The sequence below is a fragment of the Sceloporus occidentalis genome, unplaced genomic scaffold, assembly GCF_023333645.1.
Source record: "Sceloporus occidentalis isolate IW3139 unplaced genomic scaffold, rSceOcc1.0.p SCAF_4, whole genome shotgun sequence".
Classification (NCBI taxonomy): Eukaryota; Metazoa; Chordata; class Lepidosauria; order Squamata; family Phrynosomatidae; genus Sceloporus; species Sceloporus occidentalis.
Window position 1 is genome coordinate 66,552,232 of NW_028316984.1, and position 23,226 is coordinate 66,575,457.

The window sequence follows — 23,226 nt, forward strand, 5'->3', positions numbered from 1 at the left end:
AAGGTACCCAATTTCACTTCAGAATGTTATTACTGGATGAGTTGTCATGGTACAGATGGACTAATGCAATGCCAGATTGGTTGTGCTCAGGCAGTTCCAATTCTATAGGCTACTACACTACTCTGTTAAATAGTTATTTTATCCTGTGGTTGCTACTTTGGGAAGCAGAGATAATTCTGTTTAAATATACTGTCCCAGGCTTAGTGCTGTTAAGTTTTTTCATTCTACCTTGTCATGGAATTTCAGGAAATTGCATCCCTGAACTGCTAATGATGTTACTATCTGTTTTTATATTCTCAGGAGATTTACAGAACTTAAACACTACAGTGATGAGTTGCAGTCTGTCATATCACACCTTCTAAGAGTCAGAGCTGTAAGTGTGTTCTCTTTGGAATTTGATGAGTGTACTCTTAAGTCAGCATTGTTGACTGAAAATGAACTGACTGCAGTGTTGTGTTTTGGAAGTGTTGATTTGTTTTCTTAAAAACACAGTCTTGATTTGTGTAATGAACTATATGAAACGAGAGTGACAGATGTGAAAGGCAGCCACATGTTTGTGAGTGGAACTCTGAAAGGAGCAGTTTAAGAAAGGGAGATGGAATCATAGCATAAACTAGTGGCACCCAAAATGGGAGATGCATTTCCTTGGGAATGGGATGGTGGTTAGGGAGGTGCCTTTAACCTCTCCTTGTGTTCATTAATCCGGCCCTCTTCTCCTGCAATTAGTGGTCTTGTGGGAACGCTCTGTCTCACCTATTACATTAATTTGCACTGTGATATCAATGGTCAAAACATATGCTCTTTGTTTTTCTTGGATTTCAACCAGAAGAACTTCAGCCTATGCTATGAGCTCATCTATCCATGCTTCTTTCTCTTTTTAGTCTCCTTATTGTGGGTCTGAGGACAGGATTGTGTGTAGTCATGATAAACCCCTGTTTTATGTACTGTGAGATGTAAAGAATTGTTTTTCTGCTTTAAAGATACCCCTGGGTTTAATAGTCGAAGCTGATAATATAGATTGAAAATTTTAGATACAAAATTTCTGACTTTATCTGCTCTAAATGTTGTCTGTATTTGTCTTTGAGTTATATATCACAGAACTAAAAGGTAGTTAATATGACTGTACTCTCTAAAATTCTTGAAACTGAGACTCCTGTGCTAGAGCTATTTTAAAAAATTAGAATTACCAGTTTAGTTAGAAAAAACGAAACCTTCAGACCAGATACCTTACATACTAGTTGGCATCTCTTTGTAGAGAAAATCTACCTCAGATTTACCACTCAGGTTTTAAGAACATGGAATATGTGGCCAAAACAGACTGCAGAAATAATCCCTCTTGAGACCATTCTAACTGTCCCAACTCAGTGCTAGGGAATTTTGGGAACTGTAGTTTTTTTGTGGCATCAGAGCTCTCTTAACAGGGAAGGCTCAATGCCTCACTAAACTATAGATCCCAGAATTCTCTAGCATTGAGTCAGGGCAGTTAAAGTAGTCTCAAGATGGATTATTTCTGCAGTCTGTTTTGGCCCATGCTAAAAAAAAAAAAATCTAATAAGCAGCCTTTAAAATCTTACGTTGTAATATAATAAGCCTTTAAAATTTTACGTTGTAATATAAAAGTATATGTTCTGTAGATCAAGATGTGAATTGGATCAATGAGGAGGAAATCTTTGGTTCAAGTAAGCATTTTATTTTTTCAGAGAAAATTCTCACTGGGAGAACAATTGTGACCTTTTACCTCCTACTGTTTTATAATTCAAGTCTATCTTCCTTCACTTTTCTGGATTGGCAATCTGACAGACTGATAGTTTTGGATTTTCTTTAAAACCTGTCCTTCAAAAATATGTCTAGAAAATTAATAGAGGCTTGTCATTATTCTAGAGAGTGGCAGATCGATTGTATGGTGTTTACAAAGTCCATGGGAATTATGGGAGAGTTTTCAGGTAAGAGATGAAAACAGGTTTTAAATCTGTCATCCTCAGATTTTTATTAAAATTTTAATACTTAATAATAATAATAATAATACTTATTTATTTACACCCCGCTCTTCAACCGAGGCTATCAGAGCGGCTTACAGTTTGTTAATTAGACATTTCCCTGCCCTTAGGCTTACAATCTAAAAAAGACAAGACACAAAAGGAGAAGGGAATGACAGTAGGGAAGGGGGAAAGTCCAGCACATCTGCTCTCCCTCGGAGGCCTGTTGGAGATGGCTTGCCTTCCTCTCCCTCAAGATGGTGGATAGAGGGAGGGCTCTTCTTCCACCTTTTTGAATCACATGAATAATCCAAGTGACTGTAGTCAGCAGTTTAATAATTCCATAGACAGAGTATGAAACAAATGTAAAACACAGAAGAGCAGCAGATCAGAAACAACTGAGGAGAGAATAAATCCAAATAAGTTTTCAGCTGGCAGCAATTTTTGTTATTCTCTTCTGCAGCACCTAAAATTTTCTAGTACTGTACAGAAAAAAATCTGTCATAGGCATGATATAAAATGAAAAAGGAATGGGAAAGGAATAAGGGAAGCAGGTCCTGCACCAACTAGAACTGCATTGATGGATAGATGAAGCCATATTGGTCTCTCTCTTGTGGTGGAGGTGTTCCTGGGAAGCAAGAATGCAGCCTGCAAGTTGAAGAGATGAAAGTGTGCAGCCAGGTAGCCACTCTGGACTAGGGACTTCCACACCCTGCACATTACACCAAAGGTCCTTTCACATCTGCTCTCTCTGAAAGAGAAGTTTCCATTGTGGCTTGGGATGGTGGTTAGTTGTGTGTTGAAGGAGATAGAGGTTTTAAACACCCCATCCCCTCTATGTGCTGAGATCTTACAGCTTTCCCTGCGCCTGCTATTTCCACTTGAAACACTTGGAATTGCATTACTATCATACTCAGTTTGGCCCTTAAATTGTGTGTTTTATTTTACTGTCAGTAAATACTGCTGGAAAGCATCTGGAACGCCTTATGTGGGGTTTCACAGAACAGCTTGCTATTTCCAAACAGAGTACACAGTGCACTTTGGGCATGAGGCATAACCACAAGATGAAAAAAAAATATCTGTGGCTGCAAAAGGTTAAGAATTGTTCTTCAGTCTGCCCTTGACGTACCAACACAGCAGAACCTACTTGATTTTCTCAGTCCCTGTTGCTTCCAGCTATCAGGGAAACAATGTAGAAGGAAGGAGGAGGAGACTGGTGTGAAGCACTTCGACTGTATGTTATATTGTGAAGTCGAAGGCTTTCATGGCCAGCATCGATAGTTTTTTGTGGGTTTTTTGGGCTATATGACCATGTTCTAGAAGACTGTCTTCCTAACGTTTCACCAGCATCTGTATCTGGCATCTTCAGAGAATGCTTGCCTGGAAAAAGTTGGGTATATACAGTGCACCCTTTTTTACACGGAGATCCATTCCGGACCCACCCCCCCTTGCATAAAAAAAAGCCTATGCTCGAGGCCCATTGAAAATAATGGGACTCTTGCATGGCATGGCGGCGCACGTGCCCCCATGGGTGCGCACCCTACTATTCTTAATGGGACGTGCTGCCCCGTGCACTCCTGTGGGCTCCCTAGCAGCTTTCAGTGTATGCTGAAAGCCGTGTATGGTGCGTCCGCATATGACGTGGGCACACTGTATATACTGTGTGAGCCTGGGAATGCAGGAGTGATTTTCATGTATATTGTTCTGTGCTGATGGCAGGCCTCAGGCTGGGAGGCTAACGCAAAAGAGGATTAGTGTCTGCTAATTGGTGATCATTATCTGCTGGGAAAGCCCCTGACTCTGAGTGGTTTCCCATTTGCATTTGCTGAGTCCTCATTTGTGTTATATTTGTCATAATGTTAGGAAGGATCGAATTAGGGGAAATTTGATTAGCTCAAATATTGCCGAGAGGTGGCCCTTACAACACCACGTGCCGGAATCGTGTCCCAGTGGTGTATACCAGAGGTCACTATCACACCCCAAGAGAAAGAGGTGCTGATACCAATTAGGTGCAATTAAAAGGGTATTGTTTATTATGGCACATGAAAAATCACACAGCAAAAGGAGAGCATACACACACACATACACATTCAATGCTACAGCAGGGGAGGGGTGAGTTCGGGAGATAGGTTTGAAAAAGAGAGGCACCACTAGGGATATACTACCTTAGAAGTCTTCTCTGGGAAGTCCTGATGAAGCTTGGATGGACAGTAAATCATGGCCGCAGGAGCGGGGAAAGAGGGCCGAAGCTTAAGAGAAGAGTTCAAATTGGTGTGGACCAATTTGCAACCTGGTGACAGTGCGAGCTCAGTTTAGCTCAGTTGATTTCAGCAAAGCTCAATGCTCAAAAAGCCCAAGGAGGGTCCGAAAACTCAGGGTTTATATAGTGTGAAACATATCTCAAGGCTATGGGGATCTGCTAGACAAAGGTGTTGATTGCTTGGGCTTTGTTAAGCCAAGAGCAAGCAATGGGTTGCACAATGCGCTCAGGTCTGGACACAATTTGGAAGGGCATCCAACTTGATTACTAAGTCATTAAGCTGATCACTGGCCCATTAAGTGAGAAGCCAAGTCTATTGTCTTACTTGGGCAGCAGAGGTGATTCTGGTTTGGCGACTCCCAAACTTCCTATGGAAAATTCCAATTTTAGCTTTCTTTCTAGGGTTCTGCCTTTGCAGGGTGAGCTGCCTACGTGGTCTCTCTGCTTTTAGGTTAATGGCAGGTCTTCTATGGGGTCAGTCAGGGGTCATAGCACAGACCGCATGTACCCAAAATTTTATTAAATCCAAACTTGGTAACAATAATAAAACACAGCTAAACCCTATCCACACTATGTCACCAAGAAACAAGCATGGAGATTCTCAGTCTCTGACCATGTTGCATAGTTACCATTTTATGCTGTGTGCATGAGGCTTATTTGACAATTGCAATTTTACAATAATTGTGGCAGATTCATCCCTTGCTTGCCTTGCATCTTTGCAGGGAAACAGAAGGTGATTTTTCCCCCCAAAAAAAGCTATCAACATAAAAAGGACACTAACTTGATGATAATTATGCAAAAGTTTGTTAAAAGTATCTGTTTTAAGAGCTGACCCAAATGGAAATGGTTCTTGTGTATAATTTGTATGCCTTATTTTGAGCTTAACTTTTCCATCTCAATGGAAAATTAAAGAATCTGACTCTGATATTAGGGAATCTTCTGTATTCTATAACTAGCTAATATAACCCACAAAGCTAATCAGTTGCAGCTGTTTCTAGCAGGGTTCAGAATTTTAAACTGTATCAGTGTCACTCTTGTATTTACTGTATAGAGTACTGCAGTATTAACTTTTCGTTTCCTTTAGAGCATTTGGGTTGGGTTTTTTTTTTCAAGATCTCTATACAAGTTTCAGCAATTTCATTCAAACCCATTACTGAGATTTCAGTGTAAAATTCACAACAAAAAATTATAAAATATTCAGAAAAAAATATTAGGGCACATGAGGCAAATATTTCTGACCAAAGAACAACAGAAAATTGTTCTGTAAATTGATATAGTACAGTACAACAGAATTCTTAACTACAAAGCCATTTCTTTGATACATGGTATCAATTGGTAATATTAGTAATATTTTCCCCTTGGAGACTGGCAACTGCTTAGTGGGACACTCATCCATATCCCTTCATTCCATAATACTGTCTTTGTATCTCAAAACCTGATGAAGCTAAATCTTGAAAGTTTTGACTATTCCAATAACAGATATAAAATTGTGGGGAAGCCATTCATTTTTAGGTTTGAAATGTAAGGTGATGTTCCTTTTCAGTTTCAAATATCCATGCAAATCTTCTTCTAAGGCTCTGTAATTCATATATATGTTAAAGATAGGATAGCATATTTTAAAATAGATTCACATTTCAGATACAGCACTACTGCTTACAGGTAGTTGAGCCAGCTTAGTAAAATACAGTATAACTTGTAGTTTTCTTCATATAGATGTCACCTGGGGAAGAACTGCTTAACAGGATGCAATTTATTAACTTCCTTGCCCTTCATGTGTGCTGATGTTTCTTATTTAAGTTGTTTTTCTTCTTTAGTGAATGGAGTGCAATAGAGAAGGAGATGGGAGATGGACTACAAAGTGCTGGTCATCACATGGATGTGTAAGTATTGATGATCTGAGAATTGATGGAAGCCAGACAGAAACTTTAAGAAGGGGAAGGGATAGGAAAATCTAATTTTGAGGAAAAATTGTATTGAAGAATCGCATTGTATATTGTGTGCAATATTTAATTGGCTTCTAGTTTGGGGCAGTTTTAGAATCTATTGTATCAAGTAGCCCAAGGAGCCCCTAGTAAATCTTAAAACAAATTTCTTTTTTATTATTATTTTGAAACTGTAGAAGAGTTTGGCACTTATCCAGTGTTTTCTTTATGATATTATGCCAGAAACTGGTAGAATAAAACTTAATGTACTCCAGATCTGTTGTTCTCTTTTGGTTTGATAGCAGTAGCTTTGCTTTATTCCAGTAATGTGCCATAAACTTATAGGATTTATTTTTAAAGTCCTCATTTATTCAGTGCTCACATTACAAGGGGGAGAATGTTCTAGTTCTATCTAATATCTGAAGCATATAGATTCACCCAAAATTTGAAAGCCCCAGAATGTAAATTTGTTAAATTGGGGAGGAATTCTACTGTTACGGTGAAGGAGGTTAATGGTGGGCAGGGTACATGCCTGTAGCTAGGCCTTTAGAGGCCCTGGGGCAGAAAGTAGGGCTCGGTAGGGTGGAGCGTTTGCACACTTGTGAGTCCTACTGCGCGCTGTGGGCGCCGTTTGGGGCCCTCTTTGGCTGGGGCCCAGGGGCGGTGCCCTGTTGCCCCAGCCTAGCTATGGGCCTGGCGGGTTAAGTTGCTTCTTTGGCCGTCTGCTTGCAGAGTTTCCAGATACTGTGTTATCAGCCCATGTTGTAATATAAGGGAAAGGATCAATTCCCCTTCTTCATTATTGAGGATGCCACCTCTTGGAATATATTGGATCTGCTTTTGTAACTTTTCCTTGAGATCCTGCGCCACGGTGAACTTACCTGTTCGTTTCCATGAGTTTTCCCAGTCATCTATACTAATTGTGCATCCCACTTCTTGCGCCCACTTCGTCATGCTGTCTGTTATGCTTTCTTTCTCTAATTCATATGATATAAGTATTTTGTATAACTTTGCAATCTTCCCTTTTTCTTTAGCCCAGATTATTTTGTCTATTTCATTATCTCTTTTCTCAAATCCCTCTTGAACGTAATCCTGTTTATATCTAGATTTTATTTGCATATATCCAAACCAGTGAATGTTTTTCCCTTCCTGTTCTAGTTCTTCTTTGGATTTTATATCTACTACCCCTTGTTCATTTGTTTTTATTAGATCTTTATAGCTAAGCCACTCTCTGCCTTTTTCCCATCTACTAAGGAATGCCTCCTGTGTCAACACCCAGCTTGGAATTTTTTGGTAGTACCTTTCCTTGATTCTATTCCATATTTTTAACAAGGGATAGCGAATTGCATGATGTATGAAGTCAATATTAACCTGATGTTTTTGGTACCATACATAGGCATGCCATCCAAATCTGATGTTACATGATTCAATACTTAACAGTTTCGCATCCTCTGCCTTAATCCAATCCATTACCCATACTAATCCGCAAGCCCAATAGTAGATTTTCAAATCTGGAAGCGCACATCCACCCTTCGCCGTTTCCTTTTTCAATATCTGACTGTTAATCCTAGCCTTTTTATCTTTCCACAGGAATTTTCTAACATCTCTATTCCATTCTTGAAATACTTTTTCTTTTCTAACTATTGGTAAATTTTGATATAGGAATATTAACCTTGGAAGTATATTCATTTTTATGATTGCGATCCTTCCCAATAGTGTCACATCTAAATTGTTCCACCTCTGTATGTCTTTTTTAATTTGATTCCAGACCCTTTTGTAATTGTTTTCAAATAATTCAATATTTTTATTTGTGATCCAAATTCCCAAATATTTAACTTTCTTTACAATCTGAATTCCTGATTTTTTTACTAACTCTTGTTCATCTTTTTTAAACATTATCTTTTAACATGTAGTCCTACTTTCCCCCTCATGGTAATAAAAGAAGGTGGTGGCTCTATACTTATCCAATTATCCAAGTTGAAAACATGCTAATAATATTGCCTCTTTCACCAAAAAGCAAATAAGTCCCTCAAGGATCCAAAGTACAATATTTTTCTCTTCCCAAACAAAATAAAATGTAAGGGAAGTGAAGAGAAAGAAGAAAGGAAAGGAGTTGTTCCTCAAGACAGCCTTCCATCTTCACCCTTGAATTCAGCAATAAAGTCAAAGCAGATGCGTATTCTTCTCTTCTTATTAGAATGGATCTGTAATAAAAGGAGTGTCTTCTAAGCATTCATGACAAGTAAAACTAAAGCTACGACTACTGCCACCACCAATTGTAACCTAATCTAAATGTGTTTGTCCCCCCAGGTCAGGAGCCAGTTTTCTAGGAAGGACAGAAACCCTAGTTGTGCTTCTGAATCCTTGCTAGCTCAGTAGATCCCATAAGAATACATTGACTGGGCCTGGCATTGTTCCTCATCCCCTCTCCCATTGCTCACTCTCTAATTATTTAGGGGTAGAAACCTTTGTCAATGTAGCTTTAAGTGCAGAGGAATGCTGTATGTTTGTGAAACTTTTTGAAGTCAGGAGACTTCTTGTGAAAGTTGTCTTGCATTCTTTTTGTATTCTTTTTGCAAGTTATGTGACCCTCTATGTCAGTTTCCCAAGTTGTACACCAAGTATTCTTTTAATATTTTTTCAAAACTTTGCATCCTGGAGAGCAGCTGGGAAGCTGTTTCTAATTGGCGAGACTGTATTCCTGGCCATCCTACAAAACTTAAAAAAGTTATTTGATATCATAATATTTGATCAGTAGGCAAGCCACCAAAACAGTTTCTCTGCTTTCTTGGCTATCTGACACAAAATAACCTTACAGCTGTCTTTTTTAAATGTTGCATTGCCCCTTCCAATATGTAGCTGCTCTGTGTGTATGTGCTGTCAAGTTGCCTGCCAATTTATGATGACCCCATGAATTTCATAGAGTTTTCTTAGGCAAATAATACTAATTGGTGGTTTTCCCAGTTCCTTTCTCTAAAATATAGGCTACAACGCCTGGTATTCATTCATGGTCTCCCATCCAGGTACTAACCAGAGCTGACCCTGCTTAGCTTCCAAGATCAGACAGAATTTGGTGCAGCTTGACATTTACAGAATAGTGTTCATAAACTAGTCTAACCATTTTTCTTGGTGTGAATCTTACCATAAAATGCTTTCTCTTAAAGGAAATTTTTAGATTAATATAAGATTTATTATTTTATTGTAGCAATGTTCTCGAAGCATTCAGGAGGAAGAGATAACACAACGACTTTTATGTTTATTTTACATTTAATTTTGAGTGTAAAGGGAACTTAGACCTTTATGATTATGTGTTGGTCTAATCAGTTTTGAGCACTTCGTTTGCTATTCTGCCTCCTTTTTTGACAGATATGCAGCTTCTATTGATGACATACTAGAAGAGGAAGAACATTATGCAGACCAGCTGAAGGAATATCTTTTCTATGCAGAAGCACTCCGGTAAGCAAATTGTGTTAGCAGTGACAAAGCCAAAGTACCCTCTTTCTTCGATGTTGAAGAGAGTTTAACCCCATTCTCATTTGTCTGAATATTGTGTAAGTAAATATTCTTGAAAATGATTGATTTTCTGGATTGTCAAAATTGTTAAGCTCTTCGAACCTGTTATATAATTTATAACCTACTTTCCTCTCAGTGTGGAATCCAAGGCAACTTAGAGCAAAATATAAACAAAGGTGGCACGGGTTGCTTAAAACAAAATATAACTACAGTCGCCCCTCCAAGGCTTGAAATTGGCAGACTTGATGATCCACGGAGGGGCGACCCATCATTGAGGTGAATGGGGCTTGATTATCTGTGTGTCTCCTAACTTGCAGGGGGTCTGGAATGGATCCCCGCGAGTTAGGAGGGGCAACTATAAAATTAATTGGTTCTAATATTAATGAACAATGTAAAAAACAAAATAATGAAATGCATTATCCTATTAAAACCAAGTACTGAATTAAAACATTTTCTTTCATCAGCAGGTGGTTGGTGGCCAGAAAGATTGTCTTAATTAAAAGCCTGTACCCTAACACCTGATTATTAGTATAAAAAACTGCATGTTTGTACCACTGCTTCTTTTGAAGTCTCTCAGAAGACATGCTCTGATTTTTAGCTACTGGAAGCAAGAAGTGTTTCCTCAGATGGAATGATATGTCACTGAGGAACTTGACACTGGCAGATTTTTCCACCTAAATCTGATACATGAAGATTCTGTCATAGCAGAGGATAGCATACATGTTGGAGCAAGTTGAATCTCCCATAGGATAGAGTGTTGGACTGAGAGTGGTCTTGCCTCTTCCCATGCTTGAATTAGGCTTAGACATGGGGAGCTAGTTCTAGAAGTTATATCTGTCCCATCCACTGTGCCACCTCTCATCTTGGGACAAAGAGAAGAGTGTAGTTCTGATCTTAGAAAGAAAGGTGGTGGGAGAGAGGATATTCCTTTAGATGTTGTGAACTCAAGACATGTTATAAGTTTTAAAGGGAATCATCAGTAGTTTGAATTATGTCAGAAGCAAACTGGCAACCTGAACAGATTGCAAGATTTATATAATACAAACAGTTTCATTTATATACCGCTTCATACAGAACTAGCAGTGTTTAAGCGGTTTACAACTATAAGCTAATATGGTCCAATGAGCATATGCCCACCAGTATCCTAGCTACTGCTTTTTAGACCAACTGATGACCGGATGACTTGGAGATAGCTGATATTTCTATCTAGGAAATTGGATCTTGTAGAAGCTCTCTACGGTTGCATCCACATTTCAGAAGTAATCCAGTTTAATTACTTTAATTGCTATGGCTCAGTGCTAGGGAATTCTGGAAATTGTAGTTTTGTGAGACATTTAGGCTTCTCTGTTAGAGAGTTTTGGTGCCCCAACAAACTACAGGACACAGGATTTCATAGCATTGAGCCATGGCATGTAAAGTGGTGTGAAACGGGGTTGAAATGTTCTGACTTCAGCTTCAAAACAAAAATTAATAGTATAACATTATATGGTAAAATATCATTCTATACTTAAAATCCCTTTTAAAAATTATTAAATGTCTAGTTTGTTGCATATTAACTTTCACAGGAATTTGGGAAAGTTTTCTTGTTCAGAAATTTTAATTAAATATATTTTATGTTCTGTCAATCTGAATAGCCCGATGATTCATGTAGTGGTGATGAAATACCTTGTGCTACCATTTTATTTACAGTAAATCTGTTATTACTAATTAATATACATTTACTGTTTATGAAGGAGTTATAAACAGTAAGGAGGAGTAGAGGAGTTGGGAGTCAGACTCAAATGTTTGGTATACCAACTACACAGCCCTGATGAAATAAGTTTATAATAAACCTTTTTTTTAAAAAAAAAATAAAAAGCATAACGAGGAGCCTTTTTGATATGAAAGATTTTTATTGATTATTTTCAGGACAGTTTGCAAAAAACATGAACTTCTGCAGTATGAATTGGAAATGGCTGCTCAAGATTTGACATCGAAGAAACAGCAGTGTGAGGAACTGGCAACAGGAGTAAGGCTGGCTTAATTTTTTTCCACGTTCTTCTCCAAAACCTAGAAACAGAGCCAAGTTCTTAACCTAAATGACATAGTGTATGGCTCACTGACAGGAGGCTTGTGAAGAGTCCTTTGAAAGTCATGCATCTTTGTGATTTATTTGACTAAGATTTATGCTGTCCATGAAGGAGAAGTCTATTGCTTGCCCACAAAGAGAGTGTAACTTGCTACTGTATAAGTGCTGATTTTGAAATTAGAGGGGAGGTTATAGTGAGAAAAAGAGAGCTTTCTTTTAAAAGATTAGTAAAGCATCACATGTTCAGTAGCTTGGGAGTAACCGAGTGAACTGGAATGAAGGAGAGTGCTTTATATTTTGTGTCAAGGGTGGTAATCTATAAGAGGCTGGAAGGGGACGCACTAGCCCCCTAGGAGACCTTACAGGGCCATACCCCACCACAAAAAAAAATCAAAACATTTTAGGCTCCCTGGGCCATGTAAATCTCAAGAGAAGCCTTTTTTAAAAAGGATTTTATTGGAAATCACTTCTGGCTTACTTCCTGTTTTTTAAAAAACCCATTCTTAGGCCTACAAATGGCCTGGTGGAGGAATGTGGCAAAATGGGGTAAACTTCGGGGTAATTTTTTTTGGTGGTTGCCTTCTCGCCCCCAAAAAAAGCAGCCCTGGGAGAGCCACATGTATTTCTGTGGCTACACTTTGCCCATCCCATTTTAGGTAGCAATGGCATAGAATCATAGGGTTGGAAGAGACCACAAGGGCCATCCAGTCCAACCCCCCTGCCATGCAGGAACTCTTTATCAAAGCATCCCTGACAGATGGCCATCCAGCCTCCGTTTAAAGACCTCCAAGGAAGGAGACTCCACTACACTCCAAGGGAGTTTGTTTCACTGTTGAACAGCCCTTACTGTTAGGAAGTTCCTCCCAATGTTTGAGGTGGAATCTCTTTTTCTGGAGTTTGCATCCATTGTTTCGGGTCCTAACCTCTGGAGCAGCAGAAAACAAGCTTGCTCCCTCCTCAATATGACATCCCTTCAAGTATTTAAACAGGGCTATCATATCACCTCTTAACCTTCTCTTCTCCAGGCTAAACATCCCCAGCTCCCTAAGTCATTCCTCATAGGGCATGGTTTCCAGACCCTTCACCATTTTAGTCGCCCTCTTTTGGACACACTCCAGTTTCTCAACATCTTTTTTAAATTGTGGTTCCCAGAACTTGACACAGTATTCCAGGTGGGGCCTGACCAAAGCAGAATAGAGTGGCACTATTACTTCCCTTTATCTAAACACTATCCTTCTATTGATGCAGCCTAAAATTGCATTAGCCTTCTTAGCTGCCTCATCATACTGTTGACTCATGTTCAACTTGTGGTCTACTTGGACTCATAGATCCCTTTCAAACGTAGTCCCATTCAGCCATGTGTCCCTTATCCTATATCTGTGCATTTCATTTTTCCGCCCTAAGTGCAGTATCTTACATTTTTCCGTGTTGAATTACATTTGGTTAGCTTTGCCCCAGCTTTCTAGTCTATTCAGGTCATTTTGAATTTTGATCCTGTCCTCTGGGGAGCTACTCTTCCTAATTTGGTGTCCGATATTACATTTGCCAGTTCTTTTAATACCTTTGGGCATAGTTCATCTGGTCCTGAGACTTCTATTCATTTAGATTAACCAGGTATTCCTGTACTATCTCTTTACTTATTCTGTGCTGAAATTCCCCTATTCTGTCCTCTCTGCTCCATTATCCTTAGGTTGAGCACCTTTTGCCTTTTCTGAGAAGACTGAAGCAAAGAAAGTGCTGAATAATTCTGCTTTTTCTCTGTCCTCTGTTAGCATAAATATCAGAAGTATGTGAGGGTTGCTCTGGTAGGCATACAACTATAGAATAGTTTGCTGGAAACTAACACGTTATTTGTCAAACAGTGTCTATATAGACGGAGAGACTGTTCACATGAATTTGACAAAAGAAATATGTTTATTTGGAAATTTACTGATGCTGTTTTAAAATGCCAAGGAAAAGATGAATTTTGGAAAGCACAGAAAGGGATCAGATAAACTACAGATCTTAAAATACTTGTAAGATTTTTCTGTCTTGCAAGCACAGAACAGTTTGTAAAAACTAATACGCTTAAGGCTCCATTTGTCCACGCACGTAGGCTTCTTAAATTTTATTGAAATAGATGGCAACAGCCTAACTGCTTATAGCTTAGGCTCCCCTGCTGTGTTTTGGTGTTTTAGTACAAGTAAGTTCCAGATGATAGCTGAACACAGATGCAAACATAGGCGGGTTACAGACCGCCCATTTGGGGCAGGCTGCACCCGCCCCTTTCCCCGGAGTATTGGGGCCTCAGTGGTCAGAACGGCAGCCGCTGAGGCCCCGATCCGCTTGGCCCCTTTCTCCTTTGGTCAGCTGGGTGCAGCTGTGTGAAGGCTGCGCCCAGCGGGCCAAACCAGGAAGGAGCTCCGAAAGGGAGCTCCTTCCTGCTCCGCGCTAAGGGCACACTATGTGCCCTGGCGCGGAGCAAGGACGTCATGTCCGCGCCGCCCCGTATAGAGGCAGCGCAGTCGTGACGTCCTTATGGCGGCGGCTGTGTGGAACGGCCGCTGCTATTTTGTGCGCAGAGAGTGCGCACTAGGGTTAGGGGGTGCGGAAGCACCGCCCCTTCCTAACCCTAGTGCGCGCTCTGAGCGCACAAAACGCCCCGTTTGTAACGGGCCATAGCTTACTGGAAAAGATCTTCTTTCCATCAAGTCACTGTACTAGCATTTGAAGACTTTTTCTAGCATCATAGTCATTTGTTCAACTGAGACAGTCCTCTAAATCATTGTTCAGCAGATTGGGAGTGTGGGTTGGGCTTGTGTTGTCCCTTTTCTGTCCACTACTTCCCATGTCTATTTCTGGTTCATTTGAACAGAGGTGCCATATAACCCCTTCCCATCCTTGTTGCTGGGCACCAAGTGTGTGTTTTTGGGAAAATAAAATACTCTTTTAGAATATATATTTTACTTATTTCCAGACTGTGAGAACATTTTCCTTGAAGGGAATGACCAGCAAACTGTTTGGCCAGGAGACCCCTGAACAGAGAGAAGCAAAGATAAAGGTGCTGGAAGAACAAATACATGAAGGAGAAGAGCAGCTCAAAGCAAAGAATGTTGAGAGCCGGTAGTTGTTGATTATATTCAGTGAAACTGTAGATGATCAAAGGTGGAAAAATCATGCATAGGATCGTTTGTGTGTTGTAAGAAGTTTTAAAAATGTTCTTCTGGTGGTTATGAATGCCCTCAAATGTTTCCTGTTACTGGCAAAAACAGCTCATTCTGAGCGTGATTCTACATTATATAAATAATCTAGTACACTTTTAAATGCTGTATCTCCATCCTATGTAATGAGAAATTTGTCATTTTACAAGCTCTTTGGCCTTCTCTGCCAAATATTGCTGGTTCTTCACACATTTATAAATCCCAGGATTCTGTACAAATTTATAAATCCCAGGAGCCCTGGTGGCGCAGTGGTTAAATGCCTGTACTGAAGCCACTCACTCAAAACCATAAGGTTGCAAGTTCAGTCCCAGCTAAGGAGGCTCAAGCTTGACTCAGGCTTGCATCCTTCTGAGGTCGCTAAAATGAGTACCCAGATTGTTGGGGGCAATTAGCTTACAGTTGTAAACCGCTTAGACACTGTTAGTTCAGTATGAAATGGTATATAAATGAAGCTGTTTGTTTCTACGATGGAGCCAAGTGTTGTCAAACTGTATTATTTCTACAGTGTAGATGCACCTTTAACTACTCAGAGAGAAATTTGGTCACTTTCACAGTTACAGATGAAAATTTAATAGCTTATTGTGTGTGCTGTGCTAAAGAAATAACTATAACAAGTTGTAGTAGCAAAGCTGAATACAAATACATGCTTCATCACATAGAGGAAAGCCTAGTTAATTAAGATTTCCTTTATATTATCTTTTTTCTATATTGATGGTATTTCTAATCCAGATTCATTTTGCCAGAGCCTGGGGGGTGGTTCCTACATTGTCTGACTTATCCTTTTTTCCACTTAGGGATAAAAATATTAGAAAAATGCAGTTGTTTCTAAAACCAGTTTATCTTTGCCAGAATAGAATTGTGGGGTTTGTTTGTTTACTGTGGCCCACATTGTTGCCAGTATGCCTCAGGGGTAGATTTTTGATCCTCAAGATGTTTTGGGACTGAAACTCGCATAATTCTTTACCTTGGGCTGATAATGATAATTGCTGTATCCCAACATATGGAGGGCCACCATGATTCCCATCTGTGCCATAAGCTATCTGCTCATTAAAAATAAAGAACTGCAGCCAGAGAGTCCAAATGTGCAAAGAAGAATAAAATTCTTATGTTGACTTTTATAAATAATAGTAGTTTCTGAAAAGTAGCCATGTTAGTCTCTTGCAGCATAAACCGAAAGGAGAAGGAAGGGGAAAAAGGGGAGACCAACAGTTTTAAGACTAATAAATTAGGCTTAAAGGTGTGGCTGCATTCCTTCCTTTTTCTACCCTCTTTCTCCCTTCCTCTTTTTTATAAATTATGAAAGTTTATTATATTTGCATAGCTAGGAAATCCTTAGCAAATATTATCAATCTGTATTCCTGTGCATAATTTTAGTCCTTCTTTATGGTCTCTGTGGCTCGTACAAATGGGTTATCCTGCACCTGCACTTTCGGGACCTTCTAATCTAGAGCATTACATCAACTTTTTGATGGTAGCCCTGCCCACCTCCTGTGCCTCTGTATAAGGGGCTTCCCACTGAAATGGCCAGTTCCTTTTTGTCTGTCTCTGCTGCTGCACCGATAGGAACCATGTTCTTTGAATTTGTCAATCTTCGTTGAACTTTGAATAGTGTAGTTAATCCAGCCACATAAGGAAAACAAAATTATTTTATGTTGGTGTTTAATTGTAATTATATAGCCTCCAGATTTCAGTTCAGCACACTCTGTTGCTTAAAGACTCAATAAAATTGGCACCAGTTGAACCAAATGGAGAACTTGAATGGACAGTTGGGAGGTATTAAATTGCTAAATACTGTACTTAATTGCAATTGGTAAGCAAAGAGGGTAACAGGTATCACTGAAAAAGTAGAGACCACCATTTCGCTGGAATAAAGCCCCTTTTTATGAGGAGCAATTGCTATTAGGCCGTGCTTCTAGGGCCAGTTATTTATCCAATAAATTAAAGAGTTAACAGCTTGGTTTTACTTGATGAGTCATGAATTATTTGCACTAATCTGGTTACTGTTTATTTCAGAGACTTTATGAAAAGTGCCTGGGCTGATATTGAACGCTTCAAAGAGCAAAAGAACCATGATTTGAAAGAGGCCCTGATCAGTTATGCTGTTATGCAGATCAGTATGTGCAAAAAGGTACGTGTAAAAGGCAAGCTCTTCTAACAGAAGGTCAAAAAGATTCAGATGTAATAATGTTATTGTTTTGATTCCCAGAAAAGAAAGCATTAAAATACTTGTTGTTTTCCTTCCTGTGTCCTACCATCTCTAAAGTTATGCTTTGGGACTGAGGAACATTCTGCTCATGTTTAAGATTACAGCATGCATTATATGGTGTTTGCAAGATTTGCAAACTATCTACTATGACCTGTAAATCCCAATCCTAACCCCATTTGTTAATCCATTGATGGTGACATTTGCTTTTCACCAGCTGCCTGTTTAATATCTTGATTCAACTACCACATTTTCTGTTTTTTCTGTTCCATTTGTTAATGAAGGGAATTCAAGTCTGGACAAATGCAAAAGAATGCTTCAGCAAGATGTGATATATGAAACTCAGCCCTTCTTGGCAAAATGCTGGAGAACAGAAGCACAAATGCATGAACATGGATAATAAGTTGCTACATTACTAAATCATGGAATCAGTGTAGTTGTGAAAGTAGGGCACAAAGAATTGGTCTCTGTTCCTTGATGGCCACCTTGTGGCTTGTTTTGCATGCAGTAGCAAATTGAACATTGTAGTTCTCTCTTGAAATAAGGCTATAGGGAGGATCCAAAGTTGGCTCCTGTATAAACTAAACTTTTCACTGTACTAGGCTCTTGAACCACCAGTCTTTGCACTATGTAAATCATTTCCAGGTGCCCCTTCATCCATTGCTGTTTCACATCTGTAATGTTATAGCATGGACTTTTTTTTCATGTCTTAATTTTTCTTGACACAAAATTGTGTTTTGCATTTCAGCTATATCCATAATCATATCATTGTTCTCTCTGACAAAAAGTTGTTTTCCCATTAATGAACCTTGTCTTCTTTTTAAATGCTCTGTATAGTACAGTATAATGCCCTGCTCAAAACTTAAAACAGATAGGAGTCCATCATAATTTTTTTACTATTTGCCAGTACAGGACTGCAGAATTAGCAAGTAAATAAAACAGTTATTGACTTAAGTTAAAATCTTTAAAACCAGTTTTCAATTTACTCAGCAATATTCATTAGGTCGTAAGTATTTCGTTCTGCATTAATAGTTCTTTCAAGATGATCATGCCAAACATAAAAATGTACCCCTTTTTTTAATACTAACAATGACGACTTCGAGTCTATTAATCTGAACTAGTTTTGCTTTGCACATGTAGCCACACAAATGTGAACTGTACTTACATTTTTGCATTAATTTGTTTACTGCACTTTTGTCTATTCTAAGGGAAATTAATAGCATGAATTGTTTACTGCCCTTTGGTATAGTATGTTCAAACGGAAAGCTTTTTTGTTAGCTCTGTTGAATCTTAAAATTCAAGACACTGATTCCCAGTTGTAAGAAGGATTCTGCTTAGTGCCATTTTAAAAGTTACCTGAGATAATGTGGGATCAAGCTAGACATAATTGTAGCAAAGCCTCACTGAGTTCAATAGTACTCATTTGTTAAGCACATGTTTTTGACATAATAATAACATTCAAATCTGTTTTTCCCCAGAATCAGATCTTTTCCCCCCTGAAATCATAAAGACAGTTTTTATATGTGAAACATTTTCAGCTAAACTCATGTAATTTTGATTTTTGTAAATGCCATTGCCTAATTTTAAAAAATAGTTACATTGTTTCATTAGGAAGTCTTGTTTGCTTAAGAAAGCTATAGCTGTGTAAGATCATTCCATTACAGAGAACCATAGCATCTGGGTCCTAGAAACAATAGAATTAAAACTTGTACATTCCAAAAACAATAAGCAGCCACAAAGTTAGATTTTTATAGTAAACTTCCTAGAGTAGTTGTGCCTTACTTTAATACCACTAGGCACTTGGAGTCAATATTTTCCATGCACTTGATCTTCCTAGTGCCTTGCCCCCTCTCTTTCATAAGCTGAATAACTTAAGTGTATTAGTATGCCTTTTTCTTGCTAACTGTATTAAATTGAGAAGGGATCAAAAGGTTCTTGTAAGCTTTGTGCCAAATATGCCAAATAAAACTACACTTTATATTATTGTTATTATTATTATTACTATTATTACTACTGCTATTGCTACTATTAACATTTATTTTGAAACCTCCTATTACTTAATTGATTGTATGCTGTACTGGACTTTAATACTCAACCATTCTTTTTTTAAAAAAGGAGGTGGACATTGAAATCTGATTGCTTTTGTACATATGCAAATATGCTTCCTTTTTACAAATGAATTCCGACCAATTAACTTTTTGTTTAAAGTAAACCACTAAATGACTACTTCTGCAAAGAATGCTGATTTTGACATACACATGCACACATGAAAACCATTAAAGAAAGGCAAAGGGGGCTAAAATACTCTTTACTGGTGTTGAGAAGGACCAGAGTCGTCAGCAGTCACATCCTTTCTTGCAAGTTGGACATACCCTCCAAAAAGAGAGAAATTATGTCTAAATCCAGAAAATAACCATTATATTCCACAAGTTGTACTTGAAACATACCAGGCATAATGAACTTGTTAAAGACGATTTTGTCATCTGAGATTAACTCATTGTCAAATTGAACCTTTCACAAAATCTAAGAAAAATCTGTCATTAGAGGCTCCTGATACTACCCTGCAATGCTGTCATTAAAGTATTGGCCATTCAACAGTAGAAAATCTCTTGCATAGTCTATAACCTATTTGTCTGCTGCATCCTCAAATACCAAAGTTGTTGATGGAATCACTGTCAAGCCTGGCAGATTTGATAAACTTTGCTGCCTATTGAGCTCAGCTTCTAAGACTTTGTCCATGTTATTATTGTGGAAAAAAGAGATGCTGTCAGTGTAGCTCATTTGGAGCTCTTGCAGTACCCAGAGAATACTACCAGGAATATGCCAACTATCACAAAGGTGATATGGATGGAAACCTATATAAATATATTCAAACAACATTATCAATGGTCTTGCTGGAAAAGAGAAATTAGGCAGTATCCCTAATCATCTGAAAAGGTGCTTGGATTTGCATAGACCATCCAAGTATCTATGATGGAGATTTGTAAAATATTTTTTTCTTTTTGCTTAAAATATGGTTTGATCATAATGCTTTTCAACCACATTTGTTCAATAAATCAACTTGTGCTTTGCACATATTTGTGTGAAAACACATGCTGTTGGAGTATTATTCAAATTATTTGTATGTACACATTGTTATAAACCCAAACCAATGTGAAACATCCCCAACTCTACTAATATTTGCTCTTCAGGAATATTTGTTCTGGAAAAAGATACTTGATCCATATTGCCCCCTAGTGTCTAAGCATTTCCAGATGAACTAACATACACACACACACAAACATACAGTGTATTTATTCAATACACTTAAATCATGCTTTTCAGAAATATTCTCTCACAAAAGTTTACAAATGCATTTGATGTAATCACATATAAAAATACAAAAATGGCATTAACAGAATTGAAGGAATTCACTTGTCAAAATGCCATGGAGTGAAACAGCATTTATCTGATGTAGCTTTAAATCATCAGTCACTACCACAGGATTGCAGCCATTATATTACTGTTCCTCTTAATCTCAAACTGGATAATCATAGCAGAATATGGTCAAAGAAGTCCAAAAGTGCTAAGATACTTAGCCCAACCAAGAAGGTTGTACTTCTATCAACTTGTCCAAATGAATGTCATTAGCTTGAGCTGCCAAGTCAGTTGGTCCTAAGCCTAGTTGGACTTGTCTGTAATAAGTAGTTTCTCCATAACAGTCCTCTTCAAACCTTTCACGGTGTGAAAGAGGTGATAAACCTACTGTAAATTTACTTCAAATAAGTAAACTCTACCTAGGGCACCTCATCAGTGACAGTTTTCCTTTTTCATCATTTCCACATAAGTACACCTCTCCACTTGCTGAAACTGCTTTCATTTTCCTCTACTGCTGCAGATCAGTAGCATCTAGCTTTAGTTGTTGAGGTCTAAACATTGGAGTCATTTTTAGCAAGGAAAAAAACAATTCCAAATATTACATACATAAGATAGGTGGAAAGAAAAACAAAAACTCATTATTTTACATTGTCTTCTGATTAAAACCTAGGAATCACAACTAACTTGACATGTCTAACAGAACTTCATGATTATCAGAAGATCCTAGCTCTGTCTCTGATTCTATATAGTGAAATTTAGAAGAGTTTCAAAAACGGAAACAGATGATGATGCAGCAGAGAGTTTGCTCTTATATAGAATATCATTGCCTTTATATTCCTATTGCAGCTCTGGACTGCAATAATTCACACTGAACTTGCACTCCTTAATTCACACTGAACTTGCACTCTCAGAAGATTTAGATTACTAGTTCTCAATCTCTGGTCCTCCAGGTGTTTTGGATTTAAGTTCCCAGAATTTCTGACCATTTGCCAAGCAGGCTGAGAATCTGAGAACTGAAGAGTTGAAATCTTAAATGTCTGGAATACCCAAATTTAAGAACCATTGATCTAGATCACAATTTCCTTAACTGGCTGTTGGTATTACAAGAATTGTAGTCCATAACATCTGAACGACACTAGGTTACCTAGCCCTACCACACTGTATACTGAACTGGCTTATTTTTTAACAATCCTTTGTACATACATGGGACACCACTGGAAGCCATAAATAAGCCAAGCTTTCAAAGGAAGAATATAGAATACTGCAAGGACTACTAGCACAGAAGCCCTCTGCAATCAAATGTTTACCAGAAGCTTTCCAGTTCATATTTTATGAGGTTCCATAAGATTAGGAAAGAGAAGCTGTATTTTGCCCTGTGGTCTTATTTTCAAAATGGCAGTAGTAATTCAGAATGGTAACTAAAAACATCACCTCATTTTTTATGGGTTTTTCAGGCTATGTGCCATGTTCTAGAAGAGTTTCTTCCTGACGTTTCGTCAGCATCTGTGGCTGGCATCTTCAGAGAATGCTTGCCTGGAAAAAGTGGGAAATACATACTGAGTGAGCCTGGGAATGCATTGACGTTTCGCCAGCATCTGGTTGGCATCTTCAGAGAATGCTTGCCTGGAAAAAGTGGGTATATATATACTGTGTGAGACTGGGAATGTATATATAACATAGTGTATATATATACCCACTTTTTCCAGGCAAGCATTCTCTGAAGATGCCAGCCACAGATGCTGGCGAAACGTCAGAAAGAAACTCTTCTAGAACATGGTCACATAGCCCGAAAACCCACAAAAAACTATGGATGCTGACCATGAAAGCCTTCGACTTCACATCACCTCCTCACATTTTCTATATATTCAAAAATGTAGAACAACTTAATAATCTTGGTTATTGTACCTGTATTGGCTATGCTCCTTTTGAAAGACTAAATGCAACATAGGTCACGTACATTTCAGACACATAAGAGATCACGGAAATGTGTAATTCCCACTGAATTTTCCCAAGGAACAATAGGCAGTTTTTCAAAATTATGACATCAGTGAAGAACTTTTAATGCCCAGAATACATTGAACATAATACAGTAAATGGCTGGACATCAGTGAAAAGAGACACTAGCTGTATGTCCTGAATATAACTTCTCTTGTATGGTGTGTAGAAATACATATAAAAACTATTGGACAGTATAGCTTATTCTAAACACTTTAAGATGTTGACATTTCAAAATCAAGGGATTTTATCTTATGTGGTCAAATAGATGTTGACTGTGTTACTATTTTGAATTAAAACTCATGATTTTGTTATTGCTGAAAACAGATTTTACAGTTGCTAAAATGTTAATACAGTTTATCAGCATTTAAAAAAGGGTGAACAAGTACATTTCTGCATGTGAGATATGAACCAAACTAACTTCTGACACTTCCCTGAAACAAGCAAGCACTGTCTTTGAAAAGGCACCTTGTAGGTCTTGTTTCAAGGTTCTGAAGTCTCAAATATATTTTGATTACATTCATGTATTCCTTACTCTTTTCTTTAATTCTGTATGCACGTTCTATTGATGTCTTTTATTTATTTTATAACAGTGTTTTTTTTTGGGGGGGGGGCAGTCATTGTTTGGCAAGATTTATTTTTTGATTCTATAAGAGATGATGATTACAATTTCATATGCATGAGTTGAATGATGAAAAGCAACAAAAAAAGCACAATCTGCCATCTGTTTTT

General features: G+C 38.2%; 1 protein-coding gene across 3 annotated transcripts in view; it reads left to right on the forward strand.

Moving 5' to 3' along the window:
* Positions 1-23,226, forward strand: part of LOC149313947 (sorting nexin-4-like) — a 50,425-nt gene that overhangs the window by 23,611 nt on the left and 3,588 nt on the right. For 2 of the 3 annotated variants that reach the window (XM_089520207.1, XM_089520209.1), the window contains exons 7-13: positions 301-373; positions 1,882-1,943; positions 6,051-6,116; positions 9,525-9,614; positions 11,580-11,679; positions 14,696-14,841; positions 16,953-17,067. In XM_089520207.1, the coding sequence (XP_089376333.1) occupies positions 301-373; positions 1,882-1,943; positions 6,051-6,116; positions 9,525-9,614; positions 11,580-11,679; positions 14,696-14,841; positions 16,953-17,067 (652 nt within the window). Of the gene's footprint in view, positions 1-300; positions 374-1,881; positions 1,944-6,050; positions 6,117-9,524; positions 9,615-11,579; positions 11,680-14,695; positions 14,842-16,952; positions 17,068-17,426; positions 19,132-23,226 lie in introns of those variants that run through there. The other variant, XM_089520208.1, reaches the window with a different exon arrangement.